Raw genomic sequence first — 20064 nt, 5'->3', positions numbered from 1 at the left:
TGTAACGTAACAGATAAGGAAAAAATATGTGTATACACATTTTATATAGATATATAAAATGTGTATACACAGTGTCAATATGCTTATTAGTAAGCATGAAATCTTTATGGTACCTGAAATAAATATAATATGAAAACATTAATAAACATTATCTTCTGAATTTTAAATATAAGAAACTACCTGTAGGTATAAAAATAAGTATAGAGTTAGACTAGCTTAAAGTTAATTGTAATTATGACATATTTTAACAACATTCATCTTACTAAACTTGATATTTTTACAACACACAACTTATTATTTAACAGTAAGTATTTAACATTTAAATCACACTAGGTTATAAAACTCTTCCTACCCATTAACGTTTTTCCTTCAAATGATTTTAAAACACCCTTAAAATTGGGTTCAAATTGTACATAAATACATAAAATTGTGCAAACATAATATTTTACAATAAATAATAACTTTACTATGGTAGGGATCAGCGGGGCTAAAATGGTCACATTTAGCAATTCCTCAATTCAAAACTGTCAAACTGACGAATGTATATGATGTAAATGAAAGTACGCGCGTTGGCTACAGCCATCTGACGTCTCGCTAGCTAATTATTCAAGTGAAATTGCCGTAGGTAGCAAAAATACTAATACAGCTTCGGAACACATTCTCTAAGTGTACTGTTAATTTAAGTATAGGAATTAAATAAAAATGTGTACCCCTGTTATAGGTACAGAAGTACAAATTTTGTGTAAATCTAATACCTATATAAAATTCTCGTGTCACAGTTTTCGTTGCCATACTCCTCCGAAACGGCTTGACCGATTCTCATGAAATTTTGTGAGCATATTGAGTAGGTCTGAGAATCGGCCAACATCTATTTTTCATACCAAAAATTATTTATATGGCAAAACAATGTTTGCCGGGACAGCTAGTATGTTTATAAATAAGTACAATTTACATAGCAAAAATTAAAAAAGAAATACGTATTTATAAAATTATTTACTTAAGGAAAACAAGCGATGTTGACATATTGTATGATAGATTGCAAAAATTACGTGACAGATAAAGACAAACCTCAAATAGTTATCATTTGTTAAAATATCTTTGTAACTGAAACCAAATCTTATTACCTCGGCGGAAGTACGGCATTATTACGTCACCAATGTCAAACGCATATAAAATAACGCGACGGAATTTCGGCATGGTGTGTCATCACTTATTGGTAATTTAAAATACATTGCAGGCGGAATCATGCCGAAATTCCGCCGCGGAACTTCGGCATGGTGTGTTTAGACACTAATACCTCATATTATTATACTCGTTAATGGGTGGGTCAAGGACCGTCTCCGTGGTCTGTGGGATCTGGTTGGTGGCCGTCAGCCCCAGCGGCCGCAGTGAGATAGCCAGTGGCAGAGCAGACCGCGCGCACAGCTGGGAGGCACCGCGGTTCGAGTCCGTCGACTTGTATCGTGTACATCTGCCTCGTCTGAAAGACAAAGAGCCATCTCAGTACGTACTATACTTCGTCTGAAAGAAAAAGAGCTGGAGGCTGCGTTTCCACCAGCGAGGCTAAAATGGTCACATTCAGCAATTCCTCTCAATCAATTCAGCAAATGAATTGTCAAAACAGTCAAACTGACAAATGTCAAATCAATACAAAAATACAGAAATGAATTGCAAGTAGAGTAGCATTTTGCGATTTTAGAAAAATGTATCATATTATGATTCTTCAAAGCGACCATTTTAGCCCCGCTGAGAAGTATTGCGAAAGTGTTTTTGAGATCCAATAGAATCGCTGCGCTGAGCGAGGTCACGTCAATGAAGCAATTCTATTGGTTCTCAAAAACATATTCCTCGCAACACATCTCTGGTGGAAACGCAGCCTAAGCAAGAGAAATGTCATCTCAGGATATGTCAACTAATGGGGCATTCCACGCCAAGCGGATAGGAAAAAAGTCGACGCTACCGATTTTCATAATTTATGCATATTATGTTACAACCCTATTATAGTGACCTTAATGACTAATTAGGAATGATGGGACTTTTAGGTTGCGTTTCCACCTGAGCTGAGCGGAGCTGTGTTGCGAGGAATGTGTTTTTAAGAACCTATAGAATCATCCGCGCCGCACTGAGCAATGTCATGGCAAAGTCATGTCATGAAGCGATTATATTGGTTTTCAAAAACACATTCCTCGCAACACAGATCCGCTCAGCTCTGGTGGAAAGGCAGCCTTAAACTTGACTTTTCTTTTCGGCATTGAGTGTTTCAAATCCGATTATAGATTGAACAAAATATTTAAATAATTAAAACCACTGCACTGCATGATATTATTATATTTTAATGAGATTTTAATTATATTTTTTGAAAACGAATAATATTTTTATTTTCCTTGAAAACATGCGAAATTTTTTTTCTTGATTTTGACGAAACAAAAGAATAAAAGCTTTTAATAAAGAACGTTTAACGCCGATTAAAGGTTAAAAACCTTTAATCGGCGTTAAACGTTCTTTATTCTTTCTTTCACAAATTTTAGAACACAATGTTCAAACACGCGCCTAAGCTATTAATATATTCAAAATTAGAATAATCCCTCCTAAGCTCTATGTAAGAGATAATATCTTTGCCTAAAGATAATCCTGGATCGCACGACAAAAATATTCACCGTAAAAAGTACTAATCCTACTAATTATTTTCGACAAAATCCTTTGTAACTTGTCCAATCAAATTCGAGAATTTTAATCATTGTCAGAAAGTACGAACTACAATATCAAATGATAAGTACTCATGATATTTTTATCAAATATTAATTACAGATTTGATTTAGTCCGATTATTATAATATTATACTATGTTGAACGAGTTTTGTATAAGATTTTGGAGCCAATTTGTAGTTTTATTGTACAGACAGCATGAAAAACGGAATGAAATTGCATTAATCATGGATCAAAACTGAAGAAACGTTGGACTGATTAATTAACTTACTTGGCACTTTAGTCACTTTTTATTCATCTTAGCATACAAGAGCCCTATAAGTAGGCATCGGAATTTTATTGTAGACAAAAACTTATTGTTTTCTTCTGAATAAACTACAATTAAGCCCTAGCCACAAAGATTTTTTATTCTTAAAATAAAACGAATTCTACTCCAATTGTAAGGCGAGAACGTGCATAGTTTTCCTAGATTTTCCGTTTTCAGACAAAACATCTCAAGTGGAAGAGGGTTATTGTACACACAAAACAATAGAGCCTTCTCCAAGAGCCTTAAGTACCAAAGGGTGAAAATAATTAAGGCTATATTTTGTTAAAATGCTTCTTGTTTTTCCAACAATGTTTTTAATAGACTTAACTGACATTTAATCAATAATTTAATTTAATTTTAAACCATACAGTAATGTTCTAAATGCGATAGTGTATCTGTCTGTCTGTTACCTCTTCATGCTCAAACCGATGAACCGATTGCGCTGAAATTTGGTATGGAGATACGTTGAGTCCTGGGGAAGGATAAACGATACATGGAATCCCGAAAAAATGTACGGTTCCTGCACGATAAACGAATTTTGGCGCAATGGATTGCGGGCGACATACTTCATAGTTTGTTGTTATTATTAGATGACGCCCACGACTCCGTTGCGCCAAAACTAGTATATCACGCGGGAACCGTACATTTTTCCAGGATGAAAAGTATATAAAGTAAGTCCAGGGAACCAAAATATCTTAATACCAACAGCAAAATCAGTTCCTCTGAACCGATTTGCTGATGATTAGGGCTGGAAGAGGTAAAAGACAGAATTTCGCATTTACTTAAATAATATTCGTACGGGATATCCTACTGTCATAATATTATCACGAATTTTATTATTACAAGAAACTTACCAGCCTATCTGTAACTTACTATTTTAGTCCAAAAGTAGATACAGTGGCCAAATTATTATACTCAGTGTGAGATTTGTACGTAAATTCGTATTGGCTGATTGTTAGGCATTTATTGTTGTTTGTTTTACTATTTTTATTTATTATTTGCTACTTTAGGCTGTCTTCTACAGCCTTGTCTTGTCTGTCTGTCTTGTAAGCTAGTAATATTTATATTCAATATTAATTTTGTAATAGTAACACCCATGGACGTACCCAGGTTCTGGGCCAGGGGGGGCCAATCAGATTTTTTATAAGCTAGGTGTTTATAATTATTTTTAGTTATAAAATTTTCCAGCGGGGGCCGCTGCCCCCCCCCCCCCCCCCCCCCCACCCCCTCGGTACGCCCATGGTAACACCATTTAGCACTATATAGTCACTATAGCCATATTGGAAGGAAGTCAGACGAAGGTGCTAAAAATGTATTTTGCGTGAAACCTGCAGTTATCATAAACCAATACCTACCCACGTCTTATCTGTTTCCTTATAATTTATAAAGAACAATGCTACCTTACGACAGACATTAAGACACAAAAATATATTTTTTTCAAGTGATTATATAATAATTTGGCCTCCGACGGCAATTTTATAGCATTAAGAGCATTAAATAAATCAAAACGAAAATATCGCTTATTAAGTCCAACAGTCAATAATTAATATTCCAGAGAGAAGCGGCATTATAATAAATAAACAATTGCAGATTCGATAATTTACGTGGCTCTGCAACTGATTGTCTTCTGTGTTTAAGAGATATTATGAAAGCCTTCTCATTAATATTATCTCGGTTTTATTGTTCTCGATCGGTGGGGCTAATGGAAAAATTGGAGTTTTGGTTTGGTTTATTTTGGTTATACAAGGTTATCACCTTGAACTGTAATTTATACTATGAGCTGGGTACGGTAATTACTAATAAATAAGTATCGAAAGTTAATGTGTTTTATTAATTGATATATATCATAATGTTATAAGGAAGTTATGCGTGTAGTACAATATGATGAACATACAAATTAACACCACCATCGTGGGTATCGCAGACACAATAGATTTTAAGTTGCTATGCGGTAGCCGGCTGTCGCTTGTAGATTATTTAATTTTTAGTTCATTAGGGGTGTAAAAATTAATCAACTTTTTAAAGATTTCCAATAAGGGACACATACGTCATACACTCCCTCAAGTATTATAACTTAGTTTTGTTTCTCCTTTGACCCTGTATAGGTACTGGTAGGCCAATAAAATTTTGTCGGACTAATTATTGTAGGCCGACCTGATTGTTATCGTACGCACGCTGGAATACACGAAACGAGTCCGGTCAGGTCGGCCTGAAAAAGTATAGCCCTATGTGATAATTCCTACCTACTCTTATATTATATTATTATGTGCCTAATTACATAAAAATCAATCCAGTTCTTCATGAGATTAGCGCGTTTGTTAGGTTTAAAGAAAAAGTATAAATTAAAATTTAATTTGTTATTATTTTTAGCAATATTCCGCGAAATAAAATTCCACCTTTATGTAAATTTAGTTTATTTCGCTAATCATGCCGAACTTCCGCCGCGAAACTTCGGCAAGGTGTGTTTAGACACAGCATAAGGCTGTTTACACACACGCCGCGGCGGCGGCGGCGGCACGGTAAAGAATCCGTCGTCGCCGCGGTGCCGCTCCATTACTCATCCTTGTGTTTCTTTTTGCCCTTACAAACGCTGCCTCTGCGGCGTCGTGTGTAAACACGCTTAGTGTCCTAACCCACAATTTTTTTTGTTGTTACATTTTGAATAAAGCCTTGTTCTAAATCATCTACAGAACATAACTGCATTTATAACTCAATACGTAACTTTTTGTGGGTTAGTACACGAATGCTTAACAGCGTCCAGATAATAGCATACCTGGTACAATGGCATTTCAGCAGACGGAGGAAGGCGGCTCGGAAGGTCCGGTTGAACACTGTGTAGATGATGGGGTTGATGGTCGACGACACGTAGCCCAACCACAGGCAGATGTCCACCACGTGCTCTGGAGACAACAATAGTTTTATTGAACCAACTGTACACAAGAGCTGGTGCTCTTGTGTACAGTTGGGCACCATAAAATGACTCCTTCATAGCTGGTCTGGTTATAGGAATAATTGTATAGTGCCCAGGTGTGTGCTAAGTTTCCTTTACTTTCATAAACCCAGTGGAACGGATCACCAAAGACCCGCAAGATATCAGCTTTTTCATTCCCTTTCGATGTATAAACCAACCAACGTATTCATTGTCATCATCATCATCTCTATGTAACAGTAAGTGTGTAGCCAAACGAGCGTAATTTGTGGGTTGTGAGTCGCAGAATTTCGGTCGCGTAAATATCTTTTCATACAAATCATGACTCACAAAATTACGCACGTGCGAATCAAACAGGGCTTTTGTATGAAACTGAATGCAGCAGAATTTCTGCCAGCCGAAATTTTGCGACTTCATCCTGAATCAGCAATTTTTCAGTTCATAAAGATGTTGCTGTGTTCTGACTGCGGTAATATTAATAAGAAATCATGAATAATCATAGTTTCATTCTTACTTCAATTTGTCTGCCTCAAACTAAGCAGATAAAAAATGTTTAAAAGTATTAAACCAAACATTGTAACAATTTTGACCTAAAATCTAAATTAAAAACTTATAACGCAAAAAGTGTATTAAAATATATTTTACTCCGAGTTTTTATCAAAGTTACGGTAGATTCAGAGACGATTTCAAATTCATTTGAAAGAGCTGAAGTTGTTATGCAACTGTTAAATTAAGTTTCTTCTTACGGTGACCAAGTTATTATAGTTTTTGGGACATAACGGTTGTTTTAAACATATTTCGTTTTAATAACCCAGTGTTTTTAAAACTTCTGTTGGGAGGAGTCGCCTGATGTTGAGGGAACTATTTTAGTAGAAAACAATAAAGATTGAAAATATCGACATATTCATTTATGTAATATGTAGAATTTTAATAATAACCAAATCTTGACTGACCAATGGTAACACATCTAAATATAAAGAAAAATTACAATGTTAAAGCACAGATCAATAGGCGTGATAGTTTTTCCATAAAGTGTAACACAAAAGTGGTCAGGTTGTGGGATATAACTAGGGCTCGTTTCGCTCGCCCTGATAAAAAAAGCAAAGGCGGTCGCAAATTCTCTTTTTCAATCCAAAGGGGACCGCATCACTATAAAGGTTGAAAAACACTGTGATAACCGTTATGTCAGACAGATTGTCATCATAGATAGGACGATGCTGGATAACCCTGATTACAAAGCTTATTGTAATGCATAATAGTAATCAACATTGATCATCAGCTATTAAAGGCGAATATTATATATTATAATATGCGCCTATTAACTTTTGTGATTGCGTGTATTTGTGTGATAAAATGTGCCAACCTGGGAATGCCACATTATAAATTTTAAAATTAAAAAAAAAATGTTTTAATGGTCTCAATTAAATTTTTTACCGTTCACATGGTGACTGAGATCACAAAATCCTTTAACATTTTCCTCAAAATTATTTAACCGGACTAGTTATAGTACTTATTTCAATGTTTCAATTGGTCGCTGTTAAGTATATTTTGTGTATTAACCCACTTTTTTTGTTGAGTTATGAACTCAGTCTTGTTCTTAATGATCTAAACAACATGAATATATTCATAGCTCAATACGTTTTTTGTGGGATGATATACAAAATATGCTTAACAGCGTCCAATTATTGTCCTATGAAATCCGTCAACATCGTCCTCATATCGTCGTACAAACAGATCATCTGCTGCTAAGTACATATTGTCTGCGCTTCAACGCGATTGATTAAATTTACTTTGCATCAGAACTAGAACATACTTCTTATTACAAAAATACCCTATAATATTGAATACGACCCCATCAATACTAATATTATAAATGTGAAAGTGTGTCTGTCTTGCTGTCTATCTCTCTGTCTGTAACCTCTTCACGACTTAACCGCTGAACCGATTTTGCTGAAATTATGGAGGTATTTTGAGTCCCGGGAAAGGAAGATAGTTTTTTTCTAGGAAAGAAAAAAAGGAACTTGGCTTGACACGCTACCGCGTGTCGGGGAGTTAATTTTAATATTATATTTTATGTTTCAAATATTCGGATACATCGGAATCGGACGTCAATCGGAATTTTAAAAATGCCTAAATGCCTAAAAGTGCCGTATTGAGCTGTACAAATTGAAATAGAAACGTTGGCCTAGGTAATGGACACGTTTCTTATCATCGGTACGTCACAGTAGGTAGGAAAAATGTGGCACGCACGTTTTTATACAAATGGAGCGACATGCGGTATCTATCTTGATCTATATCTCTGCCGTGGTATAACAAAAATGCCGTTAAGTGACATTTGGTCGATTTTCAGGTTTTGACTGTACATGAATAAGAAAAAAATTCTCTATCGACCTATATAAGCGGTTTTCTGATAAGTTGAATAGTTTCGGAAATAATAATAATGAAAATGCCGTTATTTTACCCTTTTTTGTGCATGTAATACGCTTAAATGACGTTAAGTCATATTGGGAGTCAATATAGCCGCTAATGTTCATTAACTTGTATTTTTATTATACTTTTTTCTTGTGATTGTTTCACTAGATTGCCGTTATACGGTATTTTGTACACTGTAAAGTGATTAAAGTACTTTAACTATTTTATTGTAACTCTTTTTTAATGCAGGACTTTATGTTTGCTAAACAATAATGCCGTAAAGTGAAAAAATTAGACTTAAATGTGACTAACGAGTCTTAACGGCATTATAGCTTAGCATTTAGTACATTTATATTTTTACTCAATGAACGCTACGAGCCAGTAACGGCATTTATAAAGTGAAATAAAACATATTTTAAATTAAATATTAGATTTAAATGTCGCTATCTCACAATAATACGCTATAATGCCGTTAAATAATCTCACCCGGTGACATCCTAGTTTCGCGGTCAGAGGTCAGGAGTATTCAGTGCGTCGCAGGCGCTTACCGAATGCGCTTACGTAATTAAGAATTAAAATTCCCTATCTCAAAAAACAAACTTGCAGTATTCCTAATAATAATAATAAACTAAGTTGAACAATACCTACTACAATAAAAAATAATCACTAAAATCGGACTTGTGGTTCCGGAGATATGCGTGCACAAAACATACATACATATACATACATACACTTTTGAAATTTGCCACATTTGTTCAGAAGCTGTCATATATTGATATAATATTATACAACAGTTCTGGAAATATTACATACATGTACACGTCGAATTGATAATTTTGACTTGATTTGTATTTTGTAGTTTCAGTAAGTTTTATTTTATTTAGTTGTGTTGTTTTTATTTGAGACAGAAAGACTTAAAAACGGCCGTCTTAAGAGCATGCTATAATTATAATATTATTATGTAGAAATGTTATCGTGCCTCTTAGCCACCCAATTAATGTGATATTTGTATTAAGTAAAGAGCTAAGCGTCCATACAAATTAGTTGTAAGTATAATCCCACCAAAACATTAAATGTAAAAAAGAGCCAAGCAAAATATTGCATAGCCATGCAATATATCTATCGTAAAAAGTTTTCAGATCACATTCAAGCCAAGCCTTCATCTTATTTTGTAATTTAAATCAACATTAAGTGAATTTATCAATAGTTTTCTTTATTTTATATATTATTATAGTGGCTCGGCAACGAGCACAAGAAAAACAAATATAAAACTTCATATTTAGGGTAGTTCATACTTACACAAACGGCAAGCGTAAAGTGTTTTTTAGTACCGTATGTAATGACGCATGTCGACGATTGTACCCAATAAATACCCAATCAGTCGCTGATTATTTCTCTAGTGCTCATTGCCAAGCCACTATAATAATTATAAAATAAAGAAAACTATATATATAAATTCACTGAATGTTGATTTAAATTACAAAATAATAATTATAATAAAACTCTTTATTGCACACCAAAATACATACACAATATGAATTATAAATTAATTAAGCTGAAGGCTTGGCTTGAATGTGATCTGAAAACTTTTTACGATAGATATATTGCATGGCTATGCAATATTATGCAATATTTTGCTTGGCTCCTTTTAACATTTAATGTTTTGGTGGGATTTTATTTCTTTTTTTAAGGTTTCCTTTCTTTTCAGGTCACGTTAAAACGTTTCTGTACTTAGCTTAGCACACATTCTCTATCTCTAGGTATATATTCTATGTCGTAAAATTAATTGATAATAACAGGTAGGTACTTCTACAAAGTACAAATTCTATGACGATAGCCTAGAATTTCAGGATAACTTTTGAACTATCAAGAGGTTATTCGTGCATCGATGTTACTTTCGATTGAGTATTACGACCTATTCCGGATTTTTTTCAAACCATAATAATTATACTCCGCAAACAAGCGATACCGCGATATAAAGGGAGTGCTACACCATCTATCGAGCGAGTATGGAGTGTACATCGTAATTCGCAGTTCTGATTTGAGATTTAATCTAATTTAATTATCATAGTTTCATTGTTAACTTTGTTCACTATTTTTCCTTTTGTACGTAAAATAATTATTATGAAGTCAAAACTCATTTTTAATGTTCTTGCAAAGCCACAAACAATAAAATTCTTTTCTTTTATTTAATAAAGTTATATTATACTTTTCAGTTTTTAGGCTTCCTTGCCCAAAGGATGAAAACGGGAGCCTATTCCTAATGAGTCTAGATTTCGCTGTCTGTCTGTCGTCCGTCAGTGTGTCACGAGGCTAGATCTCGAGAACCGCAATAGCTAGATATTTTATTTTTTTTACAAATTATGTACTTTTATTGTCGCTATAAAAGCTAATAGTCCAACTAAAATAAAATGAATGATTAATGGGGGGTCTCATACAACAAACACGTTTTTTTGCCCTTTTTTGCCCTATATCCATAATGGTAAAAGTGAGGTTTTTGAAAATTTCAGAAAATACTTAATTGTATTTCCACTTTAATAATAAGTAATAAAAAGTACATAAACTTGTGATTTAAGGGGGGCTCCCATACAAATTTACGGTACGGAACCCTATGTACGCCAGTTCGACTCGCACTTGGCCAGTTTCATAATATTTCCTTTCATTGTGGATAACGACCTACCTTGTTGGCAAATTTCAAGGTTCTAAGTCTGCTAGAAGTACCTTAGAATTTTGATGATCTGTCAGTGAGTGACAAAATGTAGTTACTTTGATCATCCGTAACTATTAAACTATTTATCGAAATGTTATGTAATTTTGAGGTTATGCTAGTTTTAATACTTACTCCTAGTCACCGAAATTCTAAATTCCTAGCTTTGTAAACATCGAAGATAAATGGGGTGTGAAAAAGCCGCGAACCGCTTCGAGAAAAGTATGGTACGGCCGTGCCTTTGCTAAAAAGCTTGGCTGGAGCACTGCCGTGCTCCCAGATATACTATAGAGCTATCTAAGATGCTCAATAAAGTACATAATAAATATTGTGATTTACTAACTTGGGTTTTAATTTATTACAAAATAAGATCCCTATTTAATACTTTAACTCCGTATAGTGTATAACGTATTTATGGTCTATGTATTATGACAAGCACTGACATGATTGTATTAGAAATATGGTATGAAAGTATGTAGAGTTTTGAGGTGAATATAAGATATTATACAGTCCACGGTGTTTTCTTCATGGTCTTCGAGCAGCCGGATGTAACAAAAGAGCCAGCGTATTATGTGGATAAGCTGTTAAGTAAATAGATTTATTTAAGAGATGAGTATTGAAATACGAGAAAATTTGTAGCGGTTTCCTTGGCGACATACAAACAAGTAATTTGGAAATATATTTTATCTTTGATTTTTCTTTACTGTTATTATTTGCAAGAATGGAAGGTTTAATGAGAGTGCAGAAACATTTACGAGTCCAAATGTTGAACGAGTATACAAAGTTTCAAAACATAACTCATGATGGCAAAATATCTCAATCTTATATAGAGGTGAGACTAGAGAGCTTAGAGAATACTTGGAAAAGATTCGAATCTAACCATTTTAAGCTGCTAACAATGGAGGAATTGCAAGAAGAATGTAGCTATTTAGTAGATAATATTTTTGAAGAAGGAAAGGAAGTTTTCTTGGAATACAAGGGAAAGTTGAGGGAATACCGGATGGATCATAGCTTGAATGGGCAAAAATCAGTAACGTTGCCAGAAATAACCATACCGATTTTCTCTGGACATTACGATGAATGGCCGTCATTCCACGACTTGTTTGAGACAGTTATACACAGAAATTCAAATTTAGCTAAGGTAGAAAAACTGTATTATCTGAAGGCCCACATTAAAGGAGATCCAGAGCAGCTGCTTAGACATGTACCAATTACTGCAGAGAATTATGAGAAGTGTTGGGAATTGATTAATAGAAGATACAGTAATAGGCGATATATAGCTAACAACATATTAATACGCTTATTTGATCAGGAAAATATAACTGTGGAGAGAAGCAGTGAATTTAAAAGACTTCTAGATACAACAAATGAGTGTTTAAGTGCCTTGTCGAATTTAGGTTTCGATGTTTCGACTTGGGACATACTAATTAATCATATTGTCACTCAAAAACTAGACCAAGGTTCTAAAAGGGAATGGGAACAGAACATTAGTGATAACATAGAAAACTTACCTACTTATACGGAACTAACAAAATTTTTAGAAGCAAAATTTATAACATTAGAAATTTTAGAATTGGAAAAGAGAGAGACAAAACAAGAACCAAATGTCGACAAACGGCCAAGATCAGAGCTGAGAGAGAGTGGGCCAAAATTGAAGCCGGTACATAGAGCACAAGTTTTCCATGTTGTTGCTGCAACGTGTGGATATTGTAAGGAGGGTCACAAGATAGAAGAGTGTCAAAAGTTTCGACAAATGGAAATGAGTAGTAGATTAGATTTTGTTAATAGAAATAGATTATGTTTTAATTGTTTAGGGTCATACCATAGGGCATCTAGGTGTAAGCGATCCAATGGTTGTCAATGTTGCCATAGGCGGCATCACACGTTATTGCACGCAGAAAAGCAACATGGTAGTTCACGAGGGTTGAATTGTACGAGAAAGCAGTGTCATGTAGCCTTTAATAAAACTATATGTTATGACAAGGAAACATCGGTCAGAAGCAGGTCAGCAAATTTAGTGGACGATTATAATAGTATTCGTTATAATATTAGAGGTGATCCGTTTAGGTTGCGGGAAATAAAAGATAGGGTTATTTAATGTTGTGAACAGAGTAGTTTTCGCAACGTAGAATATGCGAGTGTTTTTTATTTGAAAGTCTATTTAGTTTTGGAAAAATATGTTATTGAGGTTTTTTTTCTACACTACCTATTGATTGTGGTGTTAGTTAAAAAAGGTAACTTAACGTAACAAAGTATTTATTGAGTTTGTTTTTATGTGTCGTAGTTTTAAATGAGGATGCTATTTCGCTTTAAAGTTATGTACGGTAGGGCTAGAGTAGTTATTATTGTGAATTGTAGTAATTTTATGATGTAAGACTTTCTAGTAGGCATGTTTGTTTTGCTATAAAGAGATTATATTTGTGACGATTTAATGTACAGTTATGAATATTAACTAATATATTCATGGGGGGGAGTGTATAACGTATTTATGGTCTATGTATTATGACAAGCACTGACATGATTGTATTAGAAATATGGTATGAAAGTATGTAGAGTTTTGAGGTGAATATAAGATATTATACAGTCCACGGTGTTTTCTTCATATAGTTAAATAAAATAAATAAAATAAAAATAAAAAAGCCTTTTATTTCATTACTAATAATTAAAATTAATTGTACAATGCATTTAAAATCTTAATAATTAATCTAGTTTAATAACATTTTTTTCTAAATTCATTACATTTAATTAGTATAGTTAAATATCACAATGCAATATTTTTCGCTTTGTATCGCTATAACGCCGTTAACGTAAAAAGTAAATAGTGTAACGGCGTTTTAGCGGAACAATGAGTGGAGTTATTCATATACATATTGTAGCTTACTAGACTTAAATGCGGTAAAATACCAATAACAGCACTAAAGACTAACATAAGTTGGTTCTGTATTACTTGATATTAAACTAAATCAGGGTTATGTACTATAACGACGTTTTAACTAAACCTATGAGAAAATGTTTGTAGTGTTTTAATAGACAACGTTTTTATTAGGAATAGAAACACTAAAATGCCGTTAAGGTATACGTAACGGCATTTAAGTCAAATTATAGATGAAAGAAAGAAACATTAATGATGAACTAAAACGAAAAACGGGTTTTTTTTATTATTCATAAAGAAATTCTAGAAGATCACATATTAATAGATAATAAGTATCTCTTTTATGTATGTTCTGGTGCTTTTCGATCTCAAATCGGTTTTGTCATTGAGGAGTTACATAGGTTTAAATTTTTACCGCGTTTTTTGCTCATAACTCAAAAGTAGGTTTTGGTAGTTAACGGCATTATAGTCATAACACGGCAGATCTGTGGTCGTGGCGAATTAAGTGGTTGGTTTCCGAAACGAAACGAAAGTTTGATTTCCAGTATGAAAACTATTCTTCGTATCTTTTTGGGACTTACAGATCACCACACTTTTCATCTATGTCGGTCTAGTGGTTTTGGTGTGAAGAGGCTACAGATAAACGGACTAACAAAAATTAAATTGACTGACACGCTTTGCAATTTATATAATTGGTTTGTTATAAATATTTGCAACATTAATAATTATATTATTAATAATGTGCAGCGTAAAAGTGTAGCATAAAAAAATATTTTACAAAATATTTTAATAACGTATTTTCTTAGTTCTTTGTTTACTTCGTTTTAGACGTGGAAGAGCCATGCTTCGACAGGAATGGGCCGGCTCGACCGGAGAAATACCACGTTCTCACAGAAAACCGGCGCGAAACAGCGCTTGCGCTGTGTTTCGCCGAGTGAGTGAGTTTACCGAAGGCGCAATCCCCTGCCCTATTCCCTTCCCTACCCTCCCCCATTCCCTTCCCATCCCTACCCTCCCCTATTACCCTATTCACTCTTAAAAGGCCGGCAACGCACCTGCAGCTCTTCTGATGCTGCGAGTGTCCATGGGCGACGGCAGTTACTTTCCATCAGGTGACCCGTTTGCCCCCTTATTGCATAAAAAAAAAACTGAGTTGATAATATTTGCTGTAGCATGTATCTAAATTTAACTATGTCTGAATTCTAATCCATTACCTGGTACAATACAAGCGGGACACGACGCGAACAATATATTGAGGAGGAAGAACGGCGCCCAGCACAACACGAACGTGAAAAACACTAGACCCAGCACCTTCGTCGCCTTCTGCTCATTGGCCACCGCGTTGGCTGACAGCGGCCGATCCTTCTTCCGATTGGCTAGGAACCTGGAAGAAAAAATAAGTTGAAAACGTCTGGTACCAAAAAACAGGTGCTATAGGGAACACAACGATGGAGCTACGAACTTAAAATTGATTATTATTTACTTGACATGTCCTACCACATCCATACTAATATTATAAATGCGAAAGTGTGTCTGTCTATCTTCTATCTGTCTGTCTGTTACCTCTTCACGCCCAAACCGCTCCATCGATTTTGCTGTTTGGCACGGAGATACCTTGAGTCCCGGGAAAGGACATAGGATACTTTTTGTCCCGAAAAAATGTACGGTTCCCGCGCGATAAACGAGTTTTGGCGCAACGGAGTTGTGGGCGTCATCTAGTAATAATATAAAGGTATCATTCGGATCAAGATGGCCGCGACGCGAGCAGTCGCAGGTCGCGAGGCGACAGCTAGGTAACTACTAATCTACGCGACCGAGGCGCGTGCCCCATACGAAAGTAATTACGTTTTCTTGTGAAGAAAACACGGTCATTTTGTATCGGTCGACCACGTGTGAGCGACTGGGTCGCGCGACGCAAGCACAATTATAGACATAACTACAGTAGTTCGACTGCAAAGAAACGGACATGTTTCAATGTCTATCAAATTCGTCGGGTTTCACTAGGATTATGAACGGAATGTGCCTCGCGCTGGCTGATATAATTTATTTACCCTAAACCTGACGCAAGTCACCGGCAGCAGAGTAGACAGAATGATAGAGTATGCCGACTTAGAACTGATGTTGAATTTTTTAAATTTGACGTATTTAACTGTTACCTACGAATTTTAAAATATGACATATTCGATGGACGTGTTCCTCTTTGGTCGTATTGTTGTTTGTGTTTTGGCACATGCGATTAAAATTGTCAGATTCCAATTTTGAAATCTTTATTTTAGATATTTAAAAATAAATTATATCAGCCAGCGCGAGGCACATTCCGTTTATAATCCTAGTGAAACCCGACGAATTTGACAGATATTGAAACCTGTCCGTTTCTTTGCAGTTGAACTACTGGTAGTTATGTCTATTGTGCCGGCAGGCCACGCCCAAACGTCGCGTGACTCGGTATTGTGACTAGGTCGCTTGCTTCCGTCAGCACTTCCTATTAATTCATTTAAGTCTCTAAACACACTATGCCGAATTTCCGCGGCGGAAGTTCGGCTTGATTCCGCCTGCAATGTATTTTAAATTACCGATGACACACCATGCCGAAATTCTGTCGCCCGTCGCGTTATATTGTATGCGTTTGACATTGCTGACGTAATCACTAATCAAGCGAAATTTCGGCCGCGGAACTTCGGCCTAGTGTGTTTAGACACAAGCAGTAGGTCGCGGTCTTGCATCGCGGTCGTCTTGATTCGAATGCTACTTTTTTTTTTCTTATTCAAAAGAGGACTAATGGCGTAAGAAATCCGAAAAATAAATTTGGTTAACACGCGGTCCCTTTAGCAAAACACTATGCCCTCCCCATCCACCTAATACCTATAAGAAGTTTAAATGCTACAAAGAAAATGAAAAGTTTAAAGGCTTTAGAATGTGCTATAGAAATACACTCGTGAAACGCAATCCTCGAGTAGAGCCTAGGGTCTAAGTTTGAAATTGACTAGAAATACATTTTTCCAGCTGTTAACCAAATGTTCATACGTGGGAGAGCCATGCTTTGGCACGAATGGGCCGGCTCGACCGGATAAATACCACGTTCTCACAGAAAACCGGCGTGAAACAGCGCTTGCGCTGTATTTCGCCGAGTGAGTGAATACAGTAGGGTGATTCACTAAGCGTTTCCGCGCGGAATTTTTCCGATGTAGGAATCTATTTCACTTTCAAGCAAATGACAAGTGAATACTTTCCGATTTTGCTGTCATTTTGACAGTAGTGATATTTCTTTTGTATGAGTGAAATAGTTTCCGCCACGGATTCGATAAGATCTCACCGCGGATGGGAGTTTGACAACCGACGTCGGAAAATTATCCGAGGATTAGAGCCGTTTTTACGGAATCTTCCCGGCACCTCCGAGACTCGTGAAATCTTTTCACTTCGAGAACCGTGTCATGGGCCATGGCGGATATTGTTAGATGGAATTATTTAAGTAATGATAAGAATAAAACAAAGCAATTATTAATACTTAGTCGTGTCTTTTATACCTTTTTACCATTTTGAATAAATGTCGTACTGTAATAATTATTATGTGTTAAATTTTTAGGAAGTGTTCATTGAACAATAAATATTTTTTATTTATAAATGCAGTATTTGTGTTAACTTAAAGGTTTAGAAATATAATATTTTTTAAATTTTGTATTAATACTTGTGTAATATGTATATTATGTTAAAACATTATTGTGCTTTTACAATAATTTTAAATAGTTATTTATGTAAATATTATCATTATAATTCCAAGTTCATACTCACCACCTGGGAGCTTCCATAGTATCTAATATAAACTTATATTAAATGAAAAATAAATTTAAAACAAATATAAAATAGTAATAAGTTTGTTTTACACATAAATAAAAAGTATTCTCACACAACAAGATTTACCAATATAATATAATTGTAATATAATTATGTATTACCTATAGGGACCGTGCAGAAATTATAAAGGGTGTCGTAATTCGACAGCAGCGACATGTTGCGAGTAAAAGAAGTAACTTGTGAGACCCCGGCTACTTTATAACTACATGTTTTTTTATGTTTTAGACTATAAAATGATTAAAATTATTAAAGATGGATTTATACCCGTAAACAAAGTTCGAAAGCGTGAATAAAAATGTATAAAGCTTATCTAGTTAACTAAGAAAATATCTGAAAAAGTAATTAGTAGCTATAGAAATTGATGGATATCAGCATAGAAAGTAAAAACTTGATAAATAGGTATTGCAATAAAATAGTGAAGATGCAAAAAATACTTCTAATTACTGAAAATACTTGTGGAAAATAAAACAAGTTCACTAAAATAAATGCTTTTATTTCATCAACCTTCTGCGATTCGGTCGATTCCATCTTCACAACTTTTGTCTGTCACTATTTTTAACTAATTTCAGTCTGGATCTCATCAGTGCAAACACCATTTATGTATTCTTTAAACAACACAAAAAGACTGCACTATTAATCTTTTTTTTTTCCTACTTGAAGAATCATCCTTTTGAGAACCAACACTTTGACAAGATGGTTCAAGTTCAACACTATCCTCGTGTTGAATTCCTGGCAGGACTCCTCCAAATTATCCTTACTTTTGATGCAACTTGTTGCATTCTAGTTGATGTCTTTGAATGTTTACTGAAATTGGATGTTTACTGAAAGTTTTTCAATAACCTATGGCATGTGAATACTTTTGGCAGGAAAATAGTATAATTTTACATCGTTCGATTTGCCTTTATTTTTCTTGTATGTATTAGAACATCCGGGAATACAACAATTTCTTATAAATACTCAAATTTCTCAAGATATATAGGTAATTTTCCGTAGCTCGACTTGAGCTTGACAATAATAATTAATATCTTTGACAACACACAAGTCTCAACTTACAGATTTGACAGATTGTCATTGTCGGCACATAGACAATATTTTTTGTTTTAATTCCACTCAACTCCTAAACGGCAGCCGGCAGCCGCGCTATTATCTTTGTAATTTGTACTTTTGTAGTTTGTACTGCGGGGCTAAAATGGTCACATTTAGCAATTCCTCTCAATCAATTCAGCAAATGAATTGTCAAAACTGTCAAACTGACAAATGTCAAATCAGTACAAAAATACAGAAATTAATTGCAAGCAGAGTTGCATTTTGTGATTTTAGAAAAATGAATCTTGCCTTGCAACTTGCACGACGACTCGCCACAATGTAATGATTCATATCATGATTCTTCAAAGCGACCATTTTAGCCCCGCTGCGCGGTGCGCCATTCACTCAACTCAAGCCCCAAGCGGCAGCCGGGTTACCGCGCTCTTTTATTCAATTATAATAATATGTAACGTATTTCGCTGACTTACAGAGTACTTTTGTATTTAAAAGAAGTTTCATTAGGTAAGATCTTTGATGTATTGGCTACATTCTGAATAGTAAATAGTGTTTTGTATTAATTTTTTTAATGAGTAGCAAATTTTTAATATTCAATGAAATACTCAAAATCATTCGTTGATTAAAACTCAGCTGAAATATAAATATTTTTTGTATGGTAAGACTAGTCTTAGTCTTAAAAATTTTGTTCATTAAATTAAGAGGTGCAGGAAAATTTGGAAACAATAATTATTTTCCCATCTTTGATCTTGATACTGAGAGCGATGAAATAACCAAGGCTATATAATGTTATACCGTAGCACTTATTGCTAAAAAAAAAAAACTAGTGTCAATTATTCTCTTTGGTTTCGGATTCATTTCGGCGACGGAAAGTTTGTGAATCGCTGTGATACTGACAGATGAAATCTTTTCACGTGAGATCTTTCCGACGATCGTGCATCGGGGGGCTGGAAGCTTTACTGGAAGCCCAATCCCCTAACCCCTACCCTACCCTCAACTATTCCCTTCCCTTCCCTACCCTAATAATAGGGGATATTACCGTATTCCCTCTTAAAATTCCCTCGTTTGACCCCTTATTTCATTAAAAAAAAATCTCTTCAGTGCTGTAATAATTTCAACACAAAAAAAACATGATAAAAACTTTTATTATTATGTAATAATTATTATAAATGATGAAGTTTTTAATTATAAAATGATGTACTTAATACTCTTGTTAGTGACTGTGTGCAGTGATGAATC

At 34.8% G+C, this 20064-nt stretch overlaps 1 protein-coding gene across 1 annotated transcript in view; it reads right to left on the bottom strand.

Moving 5' to 3' along the window:
* Nucleotides 1-1290: 1290 nt before the first annotated feature.
* The window catches only part of LOC121729615 (5-hydroxytryptamine receptor 2C), a 130847-nt gene continuing 112073 nt past the window's right edge, over nt 1291-20064 (bottom strand). Inside the window, exons 8-10 of the mRNA XM_042118186.1 lie at nt 15147-15316; nt 5786-5912; nt 1291-1480 (exon numbers count right to left, since the gene is read on the bottom strand). Coding sequence (XP_041974120.1) covers nt 1291-1480; nt 5786-5912; nt 15147-15316 — 487 coding nt within the window. The remainder of the gene's footprint in view (nt 1481-5785; nt 5913-15146; nt 15317-20064) is intronic.

Source organism: Aricia agestis, chromosome 8 (genome assembly GCF_905147365.1).
Source record: "Aricia agestis chromosome 8, ilAriAges1.1, whole genome shotgun sequence".
Taxonomy (NCBI): Eukaryota; Metazoa; Arthropoda; class Insecta; order Lepidoptera; family Lycaenidae; genus Aricia; species Aricia agestis.
Note: the sequence above shows the minus strand (reverse complement) of the source record. Positions and strands in the feature narration are given on the sequence as shown.